Source organism: Apodemus sylvaticus, chromosome 20 (assembly GCF_947179515.1).
Source record: "Apodemus sylvaticus chromosome 20, mApoSyl1.1, whole genome shotgun sequence".
Taxonomy (NCBI): Eukaryota; Metazoa; Chordata; class Mammalia; order Rodentia; family Muridae; genus Apodemus; species Apodemus sylvaticus.
Genome location: NC_067491.1, coordinates 25,696,179 through 25,717,363, shown reverse-complemented (window position 1 = coordinate 25,717,363; position 21,185 = coordinate 25,696,179). Strand labels below are relative to the sequence as shown.

At 38.2% G+C, this 21,185-nt stretch overlaps 1 protein-coding gene across 1 annotated transcript in view; it reads right to left on the bottom strand.

Annotated features, from left to right (window-relative positions):
- Syt1 (synaptotagmin 1) overlaps window positions 1-21,185 on the bottom strand; it is a 533,203-nt gene that overhangs the window by 148,922 nt on the left and 363,096 nt on the right. The window contains exons 5-6 of the mRNA XM_052165717.1: window positions 6,657-6,841; window positions 1,242-1,364 (exon numbers count right to left, since the gene is read on the bottom strand). Of these exons, the coding sequence (XP_052021677.1) occupies window positions 1,242-1,364; window positions 6,657-6,841 (308 nt within the window). The remainder of the gene's footprint in view (window positions 1-1,241; window positions 1,365-6,656; window positions 6,842-21,185) is intronic.

Here is a 21,185-nt window from a genome sequence, read left to right as displayed (position 1 = left end):
CTCAGTGAGAAATGGCTGCTGTCACTGATCTTACAGCACTTCAACCCTTGTTGAGAAACAGAAGCTGGGATGGCTGTTTTGCAGTCTTGTGACTTCCAGGAAGCTTTCTTGGGCTCTGAGAATCAAGTTACTCATCTCTCTGCTTTAAAAAAATTGCTGCTATCTCATCACTGTGGGAGTCTCACCTAGACTCACGGTGTTACATATAAGGTATTCCTTTCAAAGCCATAGAGTCCCAACAGCCAGTGGGAAGAGATGCAGACTCACACCCAAACAGTAGATGGAGCTCAGAGAGTCTTACAGAAGAGTTGGGAAAAAGGTTGAGGGAATGGAAGAGGACAGACACGCCACAGGAAGACCAACAGAGTCAACTAAGCTAGACTGTTGGGGGCTGCCAGAGATTGAATCACCACAGAGCAAGCATGGCTGGACCCAGGCCCCCTGCACATATGTAGCAGATGAATAGCTTGGTCTTCATAAGGGGCCCCCAAACAACTAGAACAGGGGCTGTCCCTACCTGCCTGCCTGTGGATCCTGCATCCCTAAATGGACAGCTTTGGCCTCAGTGGGAGAGGACGTGCCTAGTCCTGCAACAACTTGATGTGTGTAATGGGAGGGGTAGGGGGAGTGGGCTTTTGGTGTAGGGGTGGGATGGGGAAGTTTGTGGGGGGTTGATACCCAGAGGGAAGCATCCCTTTCTAAAGGAAATGGGGGAAAGACTTGTGTAAGGAAGTACTGGAAAGAGAGGAAGGGCTGATATTGGGTTATAAAGTGATTAAACAAATAGAATAATAAAATAGAGCATTGGCTAGTTTTTTAATTCTTTTATAGCTTTCAAACTTCTTTTTCTAAATGTAGGTTTGGGTGGCAGCTGGTATGGTTTGGAATCTAAATCTACACAGTTCAAGGAAGGTTGTTTCTATTCACACTGCGAGGCGTATAGCGACTGGACTGGCTGGGAGCTCTAAGCAACAACTGATGCCTTGGAGTTAATTTGTATTCTGCCTGCCTCCTGTGAGTGCCACGGAGTAGATGTAATCGGCTGAATACTGTAAATTCTAATTACCAGAAGTTAAATTAGCAGCTAGGGGACTGCCTGTACTTGGAAATGATTTCATCAATGGCTTTGATAATTGCATTTTCCGCTCACAGCAAACGAAATGTTTTAAGGATAATCTTGCTTCCATTCCTACTTGGTAATGTCAGAAAATGTAATGGAATTAGATGCGTTCCCCTCAGACCTGGTTATTCTGGAAGTCATAGTCCAGTGAGTATTGGAGCTTTCCCAGTTTCTCCTCTTCTTTGGGCTCCTCCTTTTCTTCTCCATCAGTCAGTCCAGTTTCGGCATCGTCATCCTTAAGGGCCTATGAGGAGGAAAAAGAAAACCCAACAAAGTTTCACCAAAGTCCAAATTAAACTGGCCATATAGTTAGACCTCCAAGCTGTTTGAAGCAAGCACTAAGATGCTGGATGTCTGTTTGCCTGCCACATTCTCATTGGCTGCTAATGCACATGTGATTTTTAATTTCACTTGTGCATGAACCTTGCCCCTCCAGTCAGCAAGCAACATGGAAGCAATGGAAGAAGCCCCCTTACAGTATAGCAAGCAGAAATATGAAATTGTTGCAAGGGAAATGTCAACTCAGTATTATCACCTCTTGGATTACATTGCCTCTTTTTTTTCTTAGTATGATAACATGCTTATATCCAGGCTGGGTTTCACATTCTCATAGCTGCAAGTGTCATGTCGGCATCATGTAAAACATCATTGGTGCATGCAGTGGAGAGTCACATGGAATGCATGGCCTTCTGCTGCCTCATTGCTTCTGTCAAAGATGGCTTAGTGACCCTCAGAAAATGTAAATTCTTTCTGTTTTCACACCTATGATTGTAACATTTAAGAAACCGGGAGAAAACATGCCAGCAGCAAATGCTGTGTAGAGAGAGAAGTTCAGTCCATTTCCAGCTGAACTTTACCATTTCATTTTCATAACTGCTCCTCAGAAAGCTAGGCTGAATTAAACTGATTTCATTTTATTTAATATCAAAGACAGAAGAGTCACGTTAGTCATTTTGGACAACCTCATATGGGTATAAAATTCATTTTGCGTTGAAGAACAAGGGCCATGGGCTCCATTTCCCTGTTCACTAGTATGTTTGAAACATGTAAAGGCAGTTATACTAGCACTCACATGTTTTGTTCTGGTCGCTGCCTATACATTCTACTTGCTTAGTTTTTGACATTGCTTGTTTTTTCAATGGAGCAAATGTTTTCTATTTCTATCTAAGCCATCACGTATTTGTTTTGTGTCTGCTGCTGCAGAATCTCACAGAACTCACATAAAGCAGACAAGCAGTGGACTGTACTATATTTTTGACAGTGTTAAAGACTCTCTACTGTTGTCTAACTATCAGCCGCTCTTGAGCTGCTCTTTGAGAATTCTTACAGAACTCAAATATGAGAAGTTTAGGCAGGTTGTAAAGGCCCCGGGGCCACTGGACCCTGGTTCGCCATCTTGCTGTTCCTGTCTGTCAACATGGGCGTTTCCTCTACTGTCATTACTCTCAGTGGAGCCCCCTTCACTCCCTCATCATTTGCACTTGTGGTGCTGAAAATAGCAACCTCTGTCTTCCAGGCTGGCTCCTCGCAGCTCACCCCCAATCCATTTTCAGTGAGACCGACAGAACTCATTAGTTCTGCTCTCTGCTTAGAAGAACATCTAAACAGAGTTGAGCTGTCGTCATGAGTATGTCATCTTTTTTGCCTTTTGACACATCTTAGGAGTCTACAATGAGTCTGAAAAAATTGAAAATTACCATTTTTCAAGTGTGGCTAGCCCTATATCATTTAATTTGGAAAGATAAATTTATACTTGGGCACTTCCTTGAACATTAAAGTAATTTTGTTAAGGTCCAAAGCATGAAGCAGTGTAGCTACTGATAAACTAAATTAAGATGACTAAGTCTGACTGAAATACTTCAGGCAGTGGCCTTCATTTGTACCTGAGAGCCCTAGCTATGTCTAGTCTTTAGCCCTAGAGGGTACATATAAAGAAATGATGGTTTAGGTAGTTTACCTATCAGTAATTTGATTTTTAAAAAAAGAATAGAAAATTCCTAAATGTATCCACTGTCGGCAAATACCTACAGATCACCCCATTGTCTAAAAAAAAAAAAATCACGACTTTAAATACTTTTTCAAAAGTCCCTTTTCAGAACTGACAATTTATATATCACATTTCAGCCAAATGCAATTTGAAATAGCTGAGATATTAAATCTCCTTTTCCCTAAGTGGTTTTTGCCAGAATAGTAAGTGCGGGACCATCTCTGCAACTATTTTTCATTAAATGGGGCTAAATTTTTGATAATTTTTTGGTGCTTCTGTTCATCACCAAAATGAAGTCTATTCCTGTCTCTGGGGCTGAGCTTCATCAAGATGTACACTGTGTATTACATTAAATTCAGACCTATTAAATCAGTAGTATTATAATATCTCGAGAGTAGTATTTTTCCATCCAAAGGGAAAAACAAACAAACAAAACCACCTGAGATGATAAAGCTTGTAATCTAGTACCTCTGAAGTCAGGCAGATTGTGTCAGGACAGCTTTGCTGGGACCATCAGGCCTTTTATAAAGTTCTCAGGCTTAGAGGGGCATGCCTGTGGTTTGCTTTGGTTTTCAATATTTACCTAGTTCACAGTCATCGGTAAAAGTATTTGCTCATTTTAAATTACACTATTCAGACAGGATTTGTTAAGGCATATTAAAAGTTGGCATAAGGGACTGTATTTTCTTTCCTATCTGTCAATGTAAATCATTCGAATCTTGTTCTATTTAGCCCATGTTAGCCATGTTTAAAATGAAACATCACCATTGAAGATCAGTTGAGTTCAGCCTTTTGATGTCAGAATGGTAAGCCACCAGCTGTGGAGCCCAGCCACCAGCACTGATTGGGGATATCTAGTAGCAGAAGAAACCTACCGCAAGGGACAGTCCAGAACAGTCATGAGACACAACACAGATAAGGAGGACATAGAAGGAAGAAATAAAAATTAAAATATCCACGCACATCAGTGAAAGCCATGGAGAAATGACCTGTCTAAGCCGCTTCTTCCTCAAGTTGCTATCATCGCCCCTTCATGACTAGCCATTTGAAGATTCAAGATATTATAAAAACTCCCAATACATGAATCTTTTTAAACACAAATAAACTATATCTAGAGTTTATTTTTGAAGTCTTTGCTGAATTTTTTTTTTTTTTAAAAATTCTTGGTTACAAAATCTTAATATAGATACATAGCCATGAGTGTTGAAATTTGAATTTCTGGGAGTTTGGAATATATTGAAGTAATAAAAACTTATTGATTGCCCTCAAGCCTACACAGCTTCAGGAGTCATATCTAAAAAGTGCTTCTCTCTCTGTCCTTCATTTAAATGAGAGAATCATATATTGGCCTTATTTCCCTTTCCGACGTTCACTGAGATATGTTACCTAAAATATTTTCAAAACACAGTGTTTTAAAATGAATTTAATGTGTATAATCTGAAGGATTATGGGATGCAATGTGCAGATCATTCTTTTAAAATCTCAATTTCATCTTTAGTCTTCATATTTATAAGTTATTAGCTTATTTTATAAGGACTGGTAGAAACATATACTATTGTTATACAGTTATCATGGGACATGATAATTTCACTTATTCCAATTATATTTTATTTAAGATTAAGAAAATTATACATAGCTGATTCCCTGAGTACACAGTATTGTAGACTTAAAGTAATTAAAACCAAAAGTGGTTGACACTTGTCTATATCAAGTAAGTTATTATAAACTATCTCTGGCTTTTTCTACTAGTTCATGATTTGATTCATAATTCTCTGCCCCAACCCATCCAAAGGAATGGGATAGATGGAAAATCACCATCAAGTCTATCTGTTAGATTCTGGTCATTTATCCATGGTGTACTGGGGATAATAACAATATGCCATCAATTATAGTATTACATCATACAGAACAAATCCACAAATGAAAATATAACATTCGTATCCTAGAGAGAAATGCTACAGTTGCCAGTTAAAAAATGATCAATGCTTTTAAGTGTTCATTCCAGGACACAAGAAAATCACAATTGAATTTTATAATAAATATGAAAATAATAGCACTATCTATTCAAAATTTTCTTTTTGAAGATATTGCTAAAATAGCATCCTTTTAAAGCCCATATTCACCAAGGTAAATTATTTCTATACTTAATAATACAATATTTTTAAAAAAAACTATGACTCTCTCTTAAAAAAAACTAAATGAATAAAAAAAGAAAGAAACATCAGTATTAAATCCTACTTGCTATCAGACAAAATTTGAGTATCTGCTTAACAAATTAAATGAAGAGTTATCTGTAGTTGTACATGAGCCTCTGTGACTGATGAGAAGCTGCTGGAGAAATTGAATATTTGTTACCCTGAGCCCAGGCCAAAGTCCTCTGAGCAGGAGACTCGACTTCACATCCATTCTATAGCTCTGAAACCAAGTTGGACACAAGGAATGGGGCGTAGGTCCCCAGGAAGTTTCTGTCCATAGACACTGTGGGGTCTTTGAGAAGGAGCTGAGCACTTACACTGGGAAGGAGGGTGAGACTATGAGAGTCCATTTGTGGAAACCCTGGATGCTCTACATGTATGCCATAAGGCTCGTGTTAAGCCCTGGTCAAATTGTTCTTAGATGCATGTGTTAATGATTCAGTGAATAGCAATCAATACCGTAAAGCAATCAGAAAAACTGCCTGCACAGGTTCCTATTTGGGCACTAACAGAACTTTTAAATCATCTGATAGAAAACAATATTTCCAAATATTTCTATGAAAAAATCTTTACATTCTCATCTCATATGAATTAAATTTTATTTAGAAATATTTAATGTAAGCATCATTCCAAAAATGAAGACACACTTAATACTTTTTATTAATTTTTACCTTATGTTGTCCTGTTAACTTAGTTAAAATAAGGCAATAATGCCAGGGAAACCAAACATCTTTATTCATGGGAAGACAGCTCAGGTAACATAGCTTATCAACAACGTTAGGGTTCTAATTACGGTCACTAAATTGAGGAAATATAATTTTGTCTTTCAACTTGGTCTTGTTCTTTCGGACTGCATCCTAGCTCCTCTCACCACATATAACTTATTACTTCTGTCATCGGATGGCTGAGCTGGCGGGATGTGTAGCAGAGTTGGCATTTACCAAGTAGGAAGAAGAGTTTTAACAGAGACTAAGCAGTGCGTGAGGCGGAAAGAGACCCTGTCCAGGACAGAAAGCACACAGATGACTTGTATTACCTTTTAAAAAATTCTAAACAATTAGGATTGGCTAACAAGATGGAATAAAAATATGCAGGAATTATCTTCTTACACCAGGCCTGTGAAGCCACACCTCGTGGTGTGGAAGCCTCTCCTGGTGTGTGTGTCACCACCATACCTGTCTCCATGACACTTTGGGAGACCGAGTCATACCTGAAAGGTCCGCCAAGCATCTCTACAAAAACAACAGTGTCCACAAGTTGTCCATGTCTATAAGAATCTGCAGAAATGAGCACAGCCCCACTGGTGAGTTCTTGGGGATGTCTCTGAATAGATACAAGGGGGTGGGTGCATTACCTGATCCTTCATGGTCTTCCCTAAATCTTTCACATCTTTCATGTTAATGGCGTTCTTTCCTCCCTTTTCCTTTCCCTTCTTCTTGTTTTTCTTTTTGAACAAACATTTCTTACAGACACAGAAGCAGCAGGTCACGACGAGAAGGACTGCGACTATGGCTATGGCAATTAAGGCCCACGGTGGCACTGGGAGGGAGAGAGAGAAAAGGAACATCAGAATTGGAGCCAGTTAATCAAACCCAGTGAAGTCGACAGCTGTGCCTGTGCCTGCGGATCCGTGCCTGCAGCTGGATTTCCACAGTGCTTGTTTTGCTCCAGTGGTGCTGTTCTGTAGGTGCTGTGGTCTGGCCTGGACTCTTCTTCTACCTCTAAGTATAGTGCCTATTTCCCATAGGCTCCAAGCTAATTTCCCATTAACTCTTCATTTACACGGAGCATAGCTTTCCAGGCAGTTTTCTGAACTTGAACACTGGTTTCATTGTACCCCAGCTCTGTCTTGTACAAATCCCCTTCTGCCTCAGCCTCCTCCTCCACTCAGTAGAGGTAAAATTGTCAAGTAGCTTAGTGAGTCTTACAAGACTTAAGTACTATGGCTATGACTAGCAGGAAAGCTTAACTAACAGTAATTGGAATTATTTCTTATTGGTAACACTATAGTTGTTAATATGTTCTGGCATGGTAGAATATGCAGATATTAGTCACACAAATAGAAAGCCAAATGTAAAAATTATAACCATGTTGAAGACAAGGCATAAACCCTGGTACCTTGAGAATAGACCATTGAGAGAGATATAGGGCTTGGTTGGGCAGAGGCTGTGTGCCCACTCCCTGATTGCTTAATGGTTATTTCTATTTTTTTTCTATAAGTGAAGACTATACTGGCTGATTAAATTAATAGACTGAAAAAAATACCCTTAGAATGGCATCTAGCACATAGCAGGGACTCAAGTGCTGGTAGCCATCACTTCTTGCTATAATCAAGGAATAGGATTCAGTGACGTCAAGAATCTGAGGAGACACAAGACTTATGAAGAGAGATATGAAAAGAAAGATGGACACCCTGAAGCAGAGTTCAGTGAGAATGCACAGAGAATGGAGAGGAGAAGTAATGAATTTTGGGTAATAGAGGATGTGGATTTATAGTCTCTGATTAACATAACAATAGATACCAAACACACACACACACACACACACACACACACACACAGTTTTCTATTATAGCTATCAAATGCTATGAGTTAAAATAGCATTTTATTTTAGCATCCATGTCTTATAAAAAGTTAAGTTCCATGGGTACATTTGAGATTTAACTTCGACTGGAATGGAATTATTCATGATTCAAATCACAGCTCTTCAGATTCATCAGAAGTAATTAGATTTGTCTGTTGTAACAAGAAGACATTGGGCACTGAAATAGTAAGAAAAAGCGTAATTTTCTTTGAGCCTCATAAACATCATTAGTGCCAATGATGGTTGAACACAAGTCAGGAGTACTCTGATAAAGTAACAACACTTAAAATTAACCTCTCTTCAAAACAGAAAATCCACTCTTGTGTGCTCTCTCTGTGTTCAGCTTTGTGGTGAAGTACATCCACTCTGCATATTATTGAATATTAGATAAGAACCTAAGGACATAAAAAATTACCACTTTTGATACCATGTTTATAGCCAGAGAAATATTTGTGGAAATGGTAAAGTACACACCCTAAGACATGTTTTCCTAATGTTCTTTAATCCATTTGAACAATGCATGCCTTTTTTTTTTTTTTTTTTAAAAAGTACAACTCATTGCAAGCTCACACCAATGACATTATTCCCAGGCCTTCCCTTAGCTGATTCTACCTCTGATGACTGAGTTAAAATCCTGCCACGCGTGAACGGGGTGGGGTCGGGGAGGTGGGTGGGAGGGGCTGCGTGCTCAGTGAAGGCAAGACAATGTTAATAATGGCCCTTCGTTCTAAATCGCATAAATTATTCTGCCGGTCAGATTTTTGGGTTAGTCTCTCAGAGAGCTACATAAAGGCCTCTTAAACTACAAAAGACAAGACTGAGATGATTTGACAAGTTCAGACAAAGAAAATAGGCGGTAAGAGCAGAGGAACATTATTTAATCAAGAAAGGTTAAAGAGAGGGAAGATGGGTTGCAGGAAGAAGTCTGAACGAGCGCAAGTGGAAGGTGATTTCTAACCACTGAAAACGGTTCATTTTGTGACCTTTGTTTCTAAGGTATTTCTAACAGCCATGGTTGCTTGGCAGTTGATCTGGAGGGCAGGTTAATTTTAATCTTAAATATGATTTTTACATTTTTTCTCATTTACTAATACCTTTAGACAGAATTAAAAAGAAAACAACCCTTACTGTAGTTATTTTGTACATCCATGAAAAAGTCATTAATAATGTAAAGGAAATAATAATATAAAGCCTTTTTTAATAGATAAAATTATTTGAATACAGTGTTTACATTAGAGTTTTACTTTGTTAAGCAGAGGCATGGGATAGTTTAAATCTGGTAGGTTTACTAGGCAGACATGAACAGCAATATCACTCAGATCAGCTTTAGAACAGTGAGCTGATTTCACAGACCCCATCTTGGCTTACTGAACAGCTGCTTCCTGTGGTCTAACCACTGTGACATGCGTTTAGCTACAGCACTTCTTTTCATCTTCGCAGCAATTTTGTTTATTATCACTTCAGTTTTACAAAGCAAAACTTAACAGATAGAGCATCTTGAGGAATGTCAATGTCTTTAGGCTGTTCAGATAAAAAAAATGTGTAAGATTAAAAAAAAGCATGCAAAGGAAAGAGTCATGTCTGGTTCCGAGGCTTTTTTTAAGTAGGGCATTTTAAATGAAAAAAAAAAAAAAAAAGAAATCCAATAAAGCAAACAAACGACTGTCTGAAATGCGGCCAGGAGCACTGTCCTTGGTATGAGCACGCGTCCATCAAAAGCCTGCTTCCTGGCGCAGTATTCAGCGGCCGCCTATCACTGCCAGCTACCGACAAATGAAGTTTCAAATCAGAATGTTACCATTCAACTTAAAGGCTTCCAGCAGAAAATACTATACAATGGTGAAAACTCTGAAAATGTGATTTTTAATTTTCTGGTTATTTTTTTCCTGTATTTCTTGAACCAAAGGTAAATAGATACATGAGAATTAAGCCAGAGAAAAGCTTTTAGTTTCCGTGTGATAGTTTAGGTGGGCAGACAGAAAGCCGTCCTTCGTGATTTGTAGTCCTGCTGCCCGGAAGCTGGGGGCAGGTACAGACCTGGCATCTCTGCCTGGTCCCATCTCTATGTTCTTCTCATGTGTGCTATTTTTTTTTGGAGTACTCTTCTTTCTTCTTTCTAGTCAATTAATACTTACTTTTTAGGCTTACTACAAGTAACAGCATTGACACATGTTTAAGTAAAATCACTAAATGTATTTGTTAAATCCCTGCACGATTATTGACTATGTGATATAGTCCATTGGGTGGTTTATAGTAAACCAGTATAAAATGATTCATTGTCAATTAAAATAGTAATTATTATTTTAAATCTGCATATACTTAGGAACCTTTTGAATACATCCTTTTTCTATGAATGAAGCATACTTCCTACTGATTCAAAACTTAGTTTTTTTGGTAGAGTATTTATGAGCTGAACATTATCTTTGACATACACACAATGAAAAGATTAGCTACCATTTTAAAGTCAAATTGCATTAATAGGTCTTTTATTGGAAAAGGAGGTAGAATTGTTCCCCTCTGTAAGAGAGGTGACTCTTCTGTGGAGGGAGACACACAGTGAGTAGTGAAATATATAATTTTTTAATCTAAGTACTGGGGGCCTGCCAATGCAGTGTCTTCCTCAAGACTGGGATACAAGTTAAGCAGGGGCTGTCTCGTGATGCACATTAATTTTTTAATTTTCTAGTGCTATAAGGTAGATGTCATTTACTTTATTAAAGGAAGCTAATTTCTTTTAATAGCTTTAAAAGCCATGTTATGGCTCAAGGAACATAACATGGTGCATTTTCAGATGGAATCTATGTGGCACTATTATATATTGTGTGTATTATTATACACAAGTAGGCACTTGTGTATAAATTTAGACTGCATGGGTATATCTATTGAAAAAAAGTGGTAACTGTTCTTTCCAGAATAAAAAACCAAAACAAAACAGAATGATATTGAAAAAATCCTTTGTTTCCTCCAAGGAACTTTTGGCACAAAATAGATTTTAAGGAAAGTTATTTACTTAAGGGACTCTGAAGAATTTCTTCTTTTTTCAGCATGGGTACTTCACATTTCCTTTTCTTTAATATGGGATTGTGAATTACGAGCTAAAAGGTCCACAGTTACAAAGCTGTTGCAGTGTCCATTTTTCAAAGGAAAATCTTCAGCGTTCCCTAGTAAGTCCTCTGGGCATTTGGGCTCCACATCTGAAGCCTGCCCATCAGAATACATTCTAGTCAGGTTCACAGGACCAGTTATTCATCCAGAGCACCCTGTGACCCAGGGATGCTTCAGTAGGTAGCTCCCTACCTCTGCAACTCCAAAGAGATGGTTTTTAGTGACTCAGAGATCAGTGCCCAGCTTGGAGAAACCTACAGAGCCATGCTCTGTTCTTCTAGCAGGGGGGAGAACATTCTGTAATGTTCTCCATCCCTGGCGTCTCTTGGGGATCCTAATCCTAGCTCCTCACCCCAACTCCACAGTCCTGCTTCCCCCCTTCCTCAGCCCGTGTTTCCTGCCCATCATTTTGTGGGTTTACTCTTCAGGCTCTTGGTTTAGGTCAGGGCTACCGCTCACTGGTTTCCACATCCCAGGCTTGAATTTACACGCACAGGCAATTCTGCACTTTGTACCAGCTGCATTATCATTCATCATCCTAAAAGATCACCTTAAATTCAGGTCCTTTTTGCGCTAAGCTGGGCTGCTGTTATTTCCTTCCTGGGAAATAAAAACTCATACGTTTGTGCACGCCTCAGACCAGCCAGGAACCTCAAGACAACACGGGGAGTTCTGTTGCTATGGACACTGTAAAAACTTAGCAGTGACTTCAGGTATTTTCTGTATTTGATAGATCTGTATTTTTCCAATGAAAGCCTCACTCCTCACTTACATCTCTGGAATGAATTCTGTGAATAAATTCCAGACTCTATACTCATATACCACTGAAGGCTTTTGTCAACGTCTAGTTTATCCCAAATTATCCATCATCTTTATATTATCATTATGGTTCTCCCAGATGAAGAATACAATATGAAAATGGTTAGTTTGCTATTAAGTAGTAGGAAAAAGAATCTATTTAAAAGCTTTGCTTTTTTAAAATGTTTGTGCATAATTTTAAACTGTCAGGACAATCATCTGATAAAGACTGGCACGCAAAAGAAAAATCAAAGCAGGTTTGCATTTTAAAGCTTTTCATAAATTGCAGCATGTAAGTGGGAAAAAGGAACACTAGATATATGTGCGTTAAGATATCATTAGTCACCTCTGGAGACGGAATATCAAATGCAAATTTGAAAAAGTATACCCAGCATATAGGATGTAATCAGATTAAAACAGACAAAAGTCAGACTGAACAATTTCTCACAATGAACTAAATGGACACAAGGAGAATTTTGGCACTTAGGTATTTGTTATATTTGCTTTTCCTCATGGTTTAGAACAAGGGTTCTGGGTTTCTATTATAAAATGTTGCCTTTAGGGTATATTAAAAGTGTTAAATCTTCATGAGAAAAACAGTTTTCTGTAAGTATGCATTAGCATGAGTGCAGAAACTTAAATATGCTTGGTAATGTTTTGTGTCCTGGTCAAGAATTAATTAATTAATTAATTAATTAATTCCTGAGTTTGGGAGACTATTTGGTTCCCAGCTTCTTACCCAGTGCACCAGGGAAAATTTCATCGATTGACTGATTCACCAAGCTTAGAGTCATTTAACTTTTTGTCTATTCAATTGTCATTAGCCTTTTATCCAATTGGTCATTTACCTTTCATTTCTTTTTCCTTGATAATCTGCTGAGTAGGTGCTGAGGACAGAGGACAGAGGACAGAGAGAAGCATGGCCCTTGCCTCTGGGAGCTTAGAAATAGTCACTTGCAATAAGAACATTAGAAAGAATACAAAAATTTAGTGGAGCTAATGGACTGTACCTGTGACAGCTGGGGAGAGGCAGGATAAACAGGCCTGAAATTCAAGGAGCGCTGCACGGAGGAGGGGAGTTTTGAAGTGTGTTCCAAAGCCTTGCTTGCTACCATGAAGATACTATTTTTAGGACCTCATGCTCTTCTCCCTGCCTCTTTTTACCCCACTCATTTCCTTTGGTTTCTAAACTTTTACTCTAATTGATTACCCAGTGGTGACCCTGTTAAATGAAGTCTACATTAGATATATTTTTTTTAACCCTAGTAACTGAGACCACTTTCCGTGGAGTACATCCACAAACCCTTCACCAAAAGGCACTCACAGTAGTTTTCTTAGGGATCCATTTTGTAGACTTTCCACACAGCTGTTTACCTTTTCCATTTCTGTCCCCAACACCAAGCAAACTGGGAAGATCTGCCTATGCAAGTTGCTCCAGAAGTTATTTAAGGCATTGACGTCAACCATCCCTGTGCCCTTTCAGGGAAAACACACTTTGGTTACTGTCCGTGTAGGAGTGATGGCTAAGCTTATCTGTTATAGTGTCGACTTAGCACATCAATGCTTGACTTGATGGAAGAATGCTAGCCAAGTCCGAAGTAATTCAGAGTTTCTATCTGGGTAGCTCTAACACACACATGAACAAGACAGAACTTGGGAATGGCAGTTCTTCCTACATTCTAATGGTATGTACTCATTGCAACCTGATTTCACAGATCGAACGAGCACTTGTTTAAAAGAAAACTTTAATAAGATGGGACCTCTGTGTCTGTCTGTACACAAACTCTCAAGAACTGTTAATACACAGAACTTCAGTAAGCATATATTGCTTTGATATGCCCAAAGCTGCTAGCTATTCTTTAGTAAAAATTTACCAGGGGCTTCACTCCTTAATCTGATTTCATATTTACTGTGCTGTTGATCAAATTCATATATACAGTGGAATAAGTTCAGGCACTGTCGTTTCTTGCTAAATGTTATGATTAGCCTTGATAATAAGTTATTTGACTGATGGCCATTTTATCTGCATGTGGATTAATCAAATAATTCTATATAGTATCTTTAATAATAGTAGTCTGCTTCGAATGATAAGGCCATATCTTCACAGTACTGGAAGGTTTGAATTTGATGTGGAAAATGATGTTTGGGCGGATAAAAACTTCCAGAGGATTTAGATAAGGTGCCTGGTCTGCCCAGCAGCTTCCTAGCAGCAGGCTTCTGGGAGGAGTGTCTTGGTAAATGGGAAGGATGCCAGGGGAGCTGGCAGCTCCACTGTGAAGGCCACTCCACAGCTGATCAGTCCTGAGGTGGCTGGAGGTTCCAGGTAGGTTTCAATCATTCTGCAGATGACACAATTTTGTAGCCGAAGGGAAATCCATTTATCTCTGGTACCTTTAGCAGGTGCCTCTCAAGTTCTGATTTCTAAGTTCAGACTCAAAAACAAGTTATCTCTTCTTCCCCCCTTATGGAAGCTAATGTCTTCTCAATTCCTATATGAGAAAAAAGTTGCAATAAGTAGCTTTTGGATTTTGACCCTTTTCACGTTGATTCTATTTCGATGCTGTGAACTGCTTAGAAATTTCTTTAATCTGTTTTCTGCTTTGGCAAAGATGCCCAAGGAAAATAATCTAATCTAAAAATGGAACATGGCTGCTGTTGGTAATTTGTGGGTAATTCAATATTTTATTATCAACATTTGTTTCTTTTCTCAGCAATTTAATGTTATTAAAATTCAATTGAGTCTTGACAGGAGCACATCCTCTAAAAGGGGGAATATGTTCCCTGACCTTTTACAGTTCAAGGACACGGCTATATAACACAAACAAAATTCTCCTTAGTCATATCCTGTGCTTTCTGGAAGAACTAACTGTCCCACCCCCCCAGTACATTGTGCTTATTCCAGAAACAAGATCTCGTATTTTTAGAAATCCCTGCAAGTTGGAGGCTTGGTTGTGCTGTCAGGCGGCCTGTGTGGCTGCTGTGCTTGAGCGGAGAACTGGATGTCTGGGCCTTTCCAGTCGTGAAAAGAAAGCATGAGGCTCATTAATTTCATTACTGCACCAGGTGACAGGTAGATCACACTGGGCACAAAGCCCCTGCTTGTCTGGCCAGCCACAGGGTGCTCCACTTGATTCCACACTGGATCCCCACGACCAAACATTAATTTTCTCCTTAAACTGCTGCTTTCTGTTTCTCTCAATATGTCTCTCTCTCCGTAACAATTCCACACGCCCATTTCCCTAGCTGAAGTGCCATTCTGTCTTTTTGTTTTATGGGCTCTTAGATAGAAACGTTCATCTTTATTTTGTACAACTCCCCCGATCCTTGACTTGTTGCCTGGTCTTGTTTTGAAGAGAGCTTTTCTATCTAGTCAGTCTTATGCATGGTGGCTTTTCCCTTAGGGTTTATTGTCTTCTGTTTAAAAATTTATTCTTTTGTGCAGAGTTTGTCCATCTAAGCCTTGTAACTGTCAGCATATGACCACGAGGCCTTGTATGAATCATATTTATTCTTAACGGTTCTTACAGATCTCCACTAAGAATATAGAATCTTCTCTGCTTTGTTATCTTCACCAACACTAGATCGATACTTTAGATATATGTCTGGTTAATAACATTCATAAACCTTTTACTTTGTTTTTCATCCATATTTATTCATCCTTTTTGAGTTTCACAAATAGAAATCATTTCTTAATACAAGCTTACTTGTGCCCATTGTCTTTATCACGGGAGACGCTATCTGGAGTGATATGGTCTCTCCCTTTCTTTTGCTTCTATGAAGGCTTCAATTTTAATTACAAAAGAATAATTAGAGGGCAGAGAAAACCCTTCTTAAGTGTTGTGAAAACATGGCTCCTTTGAACAATTTTAGAAAAGCAAATGGCGTCCTATCTCCTCTTAGCCTTTCAGTCGAAACTTGATTAAAGCTCAAAATGCCCAGACATTTCAGGAAAATCTGTACTATTAGTTTTTATACTTTGCAGAGGTCATGGAATAACTCGACAGCTCATTGTTCTCTGTCAAGGAGTTTTTCTAAATGATTTTCCTACTTGACCATGGACAATTGAATGTTTATTTGTGATTGATAATATGGGCTCTTAATGCAAAAAATACAATGTTAGTATAGTAGTTTTTAGTCTTGAAATTTCTCCCCTTTGAGACCTTTTTATATCATCTCAACTGGTTTCACCTTATATATCAAATCAAAGGACGACTAAGAGTGATAGAATTATCTCAGACTTTCAGACCAGAACCTGGAGGATATGAATGTGGCTTCCGTAACATGACTCTTATTAGAGCTGAAGTCCATGGATTTTGTGACCCAGCTTTGATTCTCTCACCATATAGCCCAGAATTTTGTGAGCACAATGAAAATGGACTAAGCAATTTTATTATTTTAAAGAATAGTTTAGTTTTGTAAAACTTATTAGAGAGGATTCCCATCAGGTCTCTTTGAGTTAATCCCCCAAATCAATCCAATAAAAAATTGTTAATGATTATAATAATAGGCCCATAGTAAATATAATATAGATCATGAATATACTCTAAGCTCTGCCTTTATAATTGACAAATGCTTTGATCCTGTTTTGTCAACTCTGGGAACCTCAGTCCTATTGGTGCTATGGGGCACGGAAGGAAGGTTTAATCATCTGTGTGATGTGTGACACGTGGATGTATAATATGATTTAGAATATTGGACAGAATAGAGGGATGTGTTAAAGATTTTGTTATCATTTCCAATAAGTTCTATTAAATTTCATAGCTTGAAAATACTAAAATCTTTGCCTTTTTCCCCTGCCAAGTTACCTGGATGAAATACAGACGATCTTATAGGTGTGATATAACTCACAATGTTTCCAACACCTTCTGACTTGGAGATATATGAGAATGTCAGGCAACATTCTAAACCAAAGATTGCTGATAAAAAAAAAAAACAAACAAACTAAAAGCCAAGACATTTTGATAGTTCTCAAGCAATTCATGGAGATAGAATGAAAAAAAAAATCAAACTTTGAGGAGAATAAAATAGTCATTTAAAGCCACAAATAATGCAAGCCTATCAGAATATTAAGCTTGTGGTACTGGAAGGGAACATTTTGCATTTCTCTGTAGTCTCAGTAATTGCACCACCCAGGCAATACCATCGGAGAAAATGTTTTAATACAGTAGTCAAGATGGCACGACTTCACCCTTTCTGCTGGCAAGGGCAGGTCTGCTCAAACACATGCTCATGGTGCCCTGCGTGGGCATGGTAACAGATGCCATCCAGGGCTGCTTTACTTTGCCTTCAGAATTGGCTCAGAATTCAGAGACTGAGAAGCCTTCCTCCCTGCCATGCTCACTACTTCATAAATATTGACTAGCATTTAATTAGTGCTCATTTTTTCATTTTATTTATTTATTTTTGTCTGTTTTGTTTGTTTTTTTGAGACAGGGTTTCTCTGTGTAGTCCTGGCTGTTCTGGAACTCACTCTGTAGATCAGGCTGGCCTCAAACTCAGAAATCTGCGTGCCTCCACCTCCCAAGTGCTGGGATTAAAGGCATGTGCCACTTAAAAATCAACTTTATATTTCATGCTTCCATGGAATGATTTATGAAATACTTGTGCTTATCATTTCAATTAATCAATATCACCTTTATTTATGATGGTAAATTTAAACTACAGAAAGTAATGTGAGTCTTGGAAAAATTCCATGAATTCTTTGAACCATCAAACTCTTCTAATTAACCAAATTTTTGGTAATTCCTGTTTCAAATAAATGATTTTAAATTACCTAAGACACTATATTTGGTCTCTTACTGTTGTATCATTCTAATGGAGATGCCTGCTTTTCCTTTTTCCTTGTTTCTAGAAAACCTTTATTTTCTACTCTTCTCATTTTATGCTCTCTTTGTTTTATGCTCTTCTCATAATTTTCCTGAAAACAGGAGTCCATAATATTCTTCTGTTGGTTTTGTCTGGAATCAAAACATTATCCCAAAGTATTTAGGCTAATCATATTTTAATATGGATTAGTAAAACAGTGAAATAGAGGATTTTACTAAAGCATCAAAGCTAGGAAATGTAATGGAAGGAATAGCTGTACTGTGCATTTTAATGTTTGTATTTCACATTAATAAAATGAGAAAAGTCAGAGCCTGGCCATCATGCCTGTAGAGTTTTTATAGCTGCTGTGCTTTTATACTAACAGTATCTTGAAATCCAGCTAATGCCTAGAAGAAATGTAATTGTCTCAATAGAATTATGGTTTTGAAAATTCTTTCAAATACTTCAGTAGATGGATTGCTTAATCTGTTTAGACCAATGCCTTTCCAGTAATGTTAAAGTCAGTATTTGAAGTTTACTTGAATGACTAAAAATTGGCAAATTTACTGTGCTGATATGGGCAAATTGTTTGACTTAGGGTCAAATCAGTACCTATGAAAAATAAGTTTATTTTAAATTAAATATCGTTGACTAAAAAGGGAGAAAATACCAGAGTTCTGTTCATAAAGAACTTGAAAGAAGATCTTGAGAGGAAAAAAAAAACAACATCAAAATGAATGGAGTATGGAGTATGGTGTGTGTGTGTGTGTGTGTGTGTGTGTGTGTATGTGTGTTTGTGTGTGAGGCACTTACCCAGAGAAGCAGCTCACTGGCTTACAAGTAGTAAATGAATGTACTACTTTCTTCAGTCCCTGCAGTGTGAAGTCTTCTTAGCCATTTGTGACAAATGAAACGACTACATCCTAGAGACTCTTTAAGGAGACTATGTATTTGGGTTAGGTTCCCATGAATCTTTTATTCTACTTTGCTCTTTGGCACTTTTTCTGACTGTCTTAGAGCAGCACAACTTGAGAGCTGGGTAGGAGGCGGGGAGGAGATTGGGATGGTAGAGCATTTCTAGGAGAACAGGGCGAGCTATTTCAGCTCCAACAGCCCCCGGGAAGTGGCAAAGAAAGCAGTTGGCAGTCTCATAGCTCCACACTGTCAGAGGAAATCAGGTGCTGCATTTATGGGGTTATGTGGGTTATTTGAGAAGGGCACCTACAACCTCAAGACTCCACACATGAAGACGAGTGCTAGCTTAAAGATGTATGCTCTTCCATAGAGGACCAACAAGATGTGAAGTTGGCCATGAACATGGCTATATAATATTTACTGCAAAAGTGATCTTGGCTCAATTCCTCACCTCAGCCCCATCAAGTAACACTGAAGAGTTTACAGCAGCAGATGCTGACACCCACAGCTAGAAAGATACCACAGACGAGTCACGAAGTTGGAGTTAGATAAGAGAAGGTTCTGTTTCGTTAGAAAGTTAAGACAACTACTAGTTATTTTGAGTTGTTTTATAATTTTCTAGGCAATATTCCAACTGTGCTATAAACTGAAGCGGGATCCTCTGTAAACAGCAGTGTATAATGAGACAGAGACTTTGTTAATCCCAACTCATCAGACTCCGATCGATACACAACAATAGGAAATGAATTCCCACAATGTCTGAGGAGTTATGATTGTTTTGCTACTTCATTATGAAGCACAATCTAGTGTGAGTGGATTTAAGATTAACTCTCCCATTGGCATTGTGGCAGTAGAATATGATTTTGAATTAAAAGAATGTTTCAGGTTGAATTTTAATAAATGTGAAACTTAATAAAGGAAACAACAAAATCAAAATCAATTATAGTGTTTAATGGTAGTTCAATTTGTTACGATATAGAAAATGCCAGAGATTTGGACTGAGAGAATTCTGACTTTAAAACTCAGTGAAGTTTTCTTCTTTGAGAATTTAACTTTATGAAAAGTAAGATGATAATATCACACTGATAAATTTTAGAATGACATGAAATTCTGTGTGAACGTCTAGCATATACAGAGTTAAAAAAAAACTTTTCTTATAATTAATTTATTTTTTATGTATGAGTACATTGTCTCTCTTTTCAGATACATCAGAAGAGGGCATCGGATCCCATTGCAGATTGTTGAATGCCACCATGTGGTTGACAGGAATTGAACTCAGGACTCTTGGAAGAGTAGACAGTGCTCTTAACTGTTGAGCCATCTCTTCAGCCCCACATATACAGAATTTAATAAATAATGTTATGTATTATTAAATTTGACATTTTGAAGAGATTATATATCAAATTCTTCTCTAAAATTTAATAGATTTTTTTTTTAATTCTAAAAGTACTCTCTGGATATATTTAAAATGTTTAAATAAAATATTCAATTATATGTGATCCTTTTTTCTCTATAAGAGTTAAGGAAAAAAAATAGGCCTGGCTTACCTCTATACCCTGAAGGGAATGTCAATGATTTGGAGTTAATCCAGCATGAAATGAACATTTGAATTTTAGAGAAATCTTAGATTTATGAGAGTGAAGAACCTATTTCTTAAGAAGGGAGACTGAAAAAGAAAGAAACACAGTGTAGCAGGTGAGACTGGAGACACAGGAACGGGAATGGGGTCTCCCTTAACCTAAAGGACTCATGCCCTCTGGATTTGAGAGAATGCATCCAGTGTCTCACAGGAAATGAAGGGTGTTGACAGACAGTTCTGTCTGTCTTGTGCAACCATCATTTCACGATCACACGGCATTGTGACACAGCATCCTACTGGGCCAAACCCATAAGCATACTAACTTACCACATTCTATCTGCTTGAGAAATCTGTAGGAGAGAATGAGACTTCTGAACACTGATGGACCTTAAGAACCCAGGAGACAATGACAGGTGGCAAAGGGTGGAGTTAGCAATCATGTGAAGTAGCTAACAGTGAGCCTATTCTCGGGCCATCTTCAGCAGGTTACAGTGTTTCGGGGGAAGGAGTTTTCTAGGTGTAAAGGACTCACTAGATGATTCTCAAGGTATTTCCCTTCTGATCTGGCAGGTATTTCAGTAAGATAAAGTTATTCTTTTACTTTTATGGCTTAAGACTCAAGTCAATGAGAGAGAGAGAGAGAGAGAGAGAGAGAGAGAGAGAGAGAGAGAGAGAGAGAGAGAGAGAGAGAGAGAGAGAGACTTTTCTCTAAAAATAGACAGTTCTCCCAGGTAAACAAGCTAATGATATTTGCAGGGCCGGGAAAATCCCCGTTTTCAGTGTTTGGATAGATTGTGATCATTGACTGAGCAATAAGGAAAGGAGGGAAGTAAACTCAGTTTTGGATTTGTATTAAGGACACCAGGAAGCTAAGAACAGTGATATCTTCACACTACATACTACCTAAGGCACAAGACACAGTTCATGGGGATGGGACACAAGGATGGACTATAATTTTGTCTTGTAGTTCATGGTCACTGACCCAGAGATTCTTAAGCATAAGGATCCTTTAAGCTATCTAGGTGTCAGGGGAGACGTATAAATATGTATTAATAGTCATTTGGAGCTTTCTAAATTGGAATTTATTACTAAAGAAGC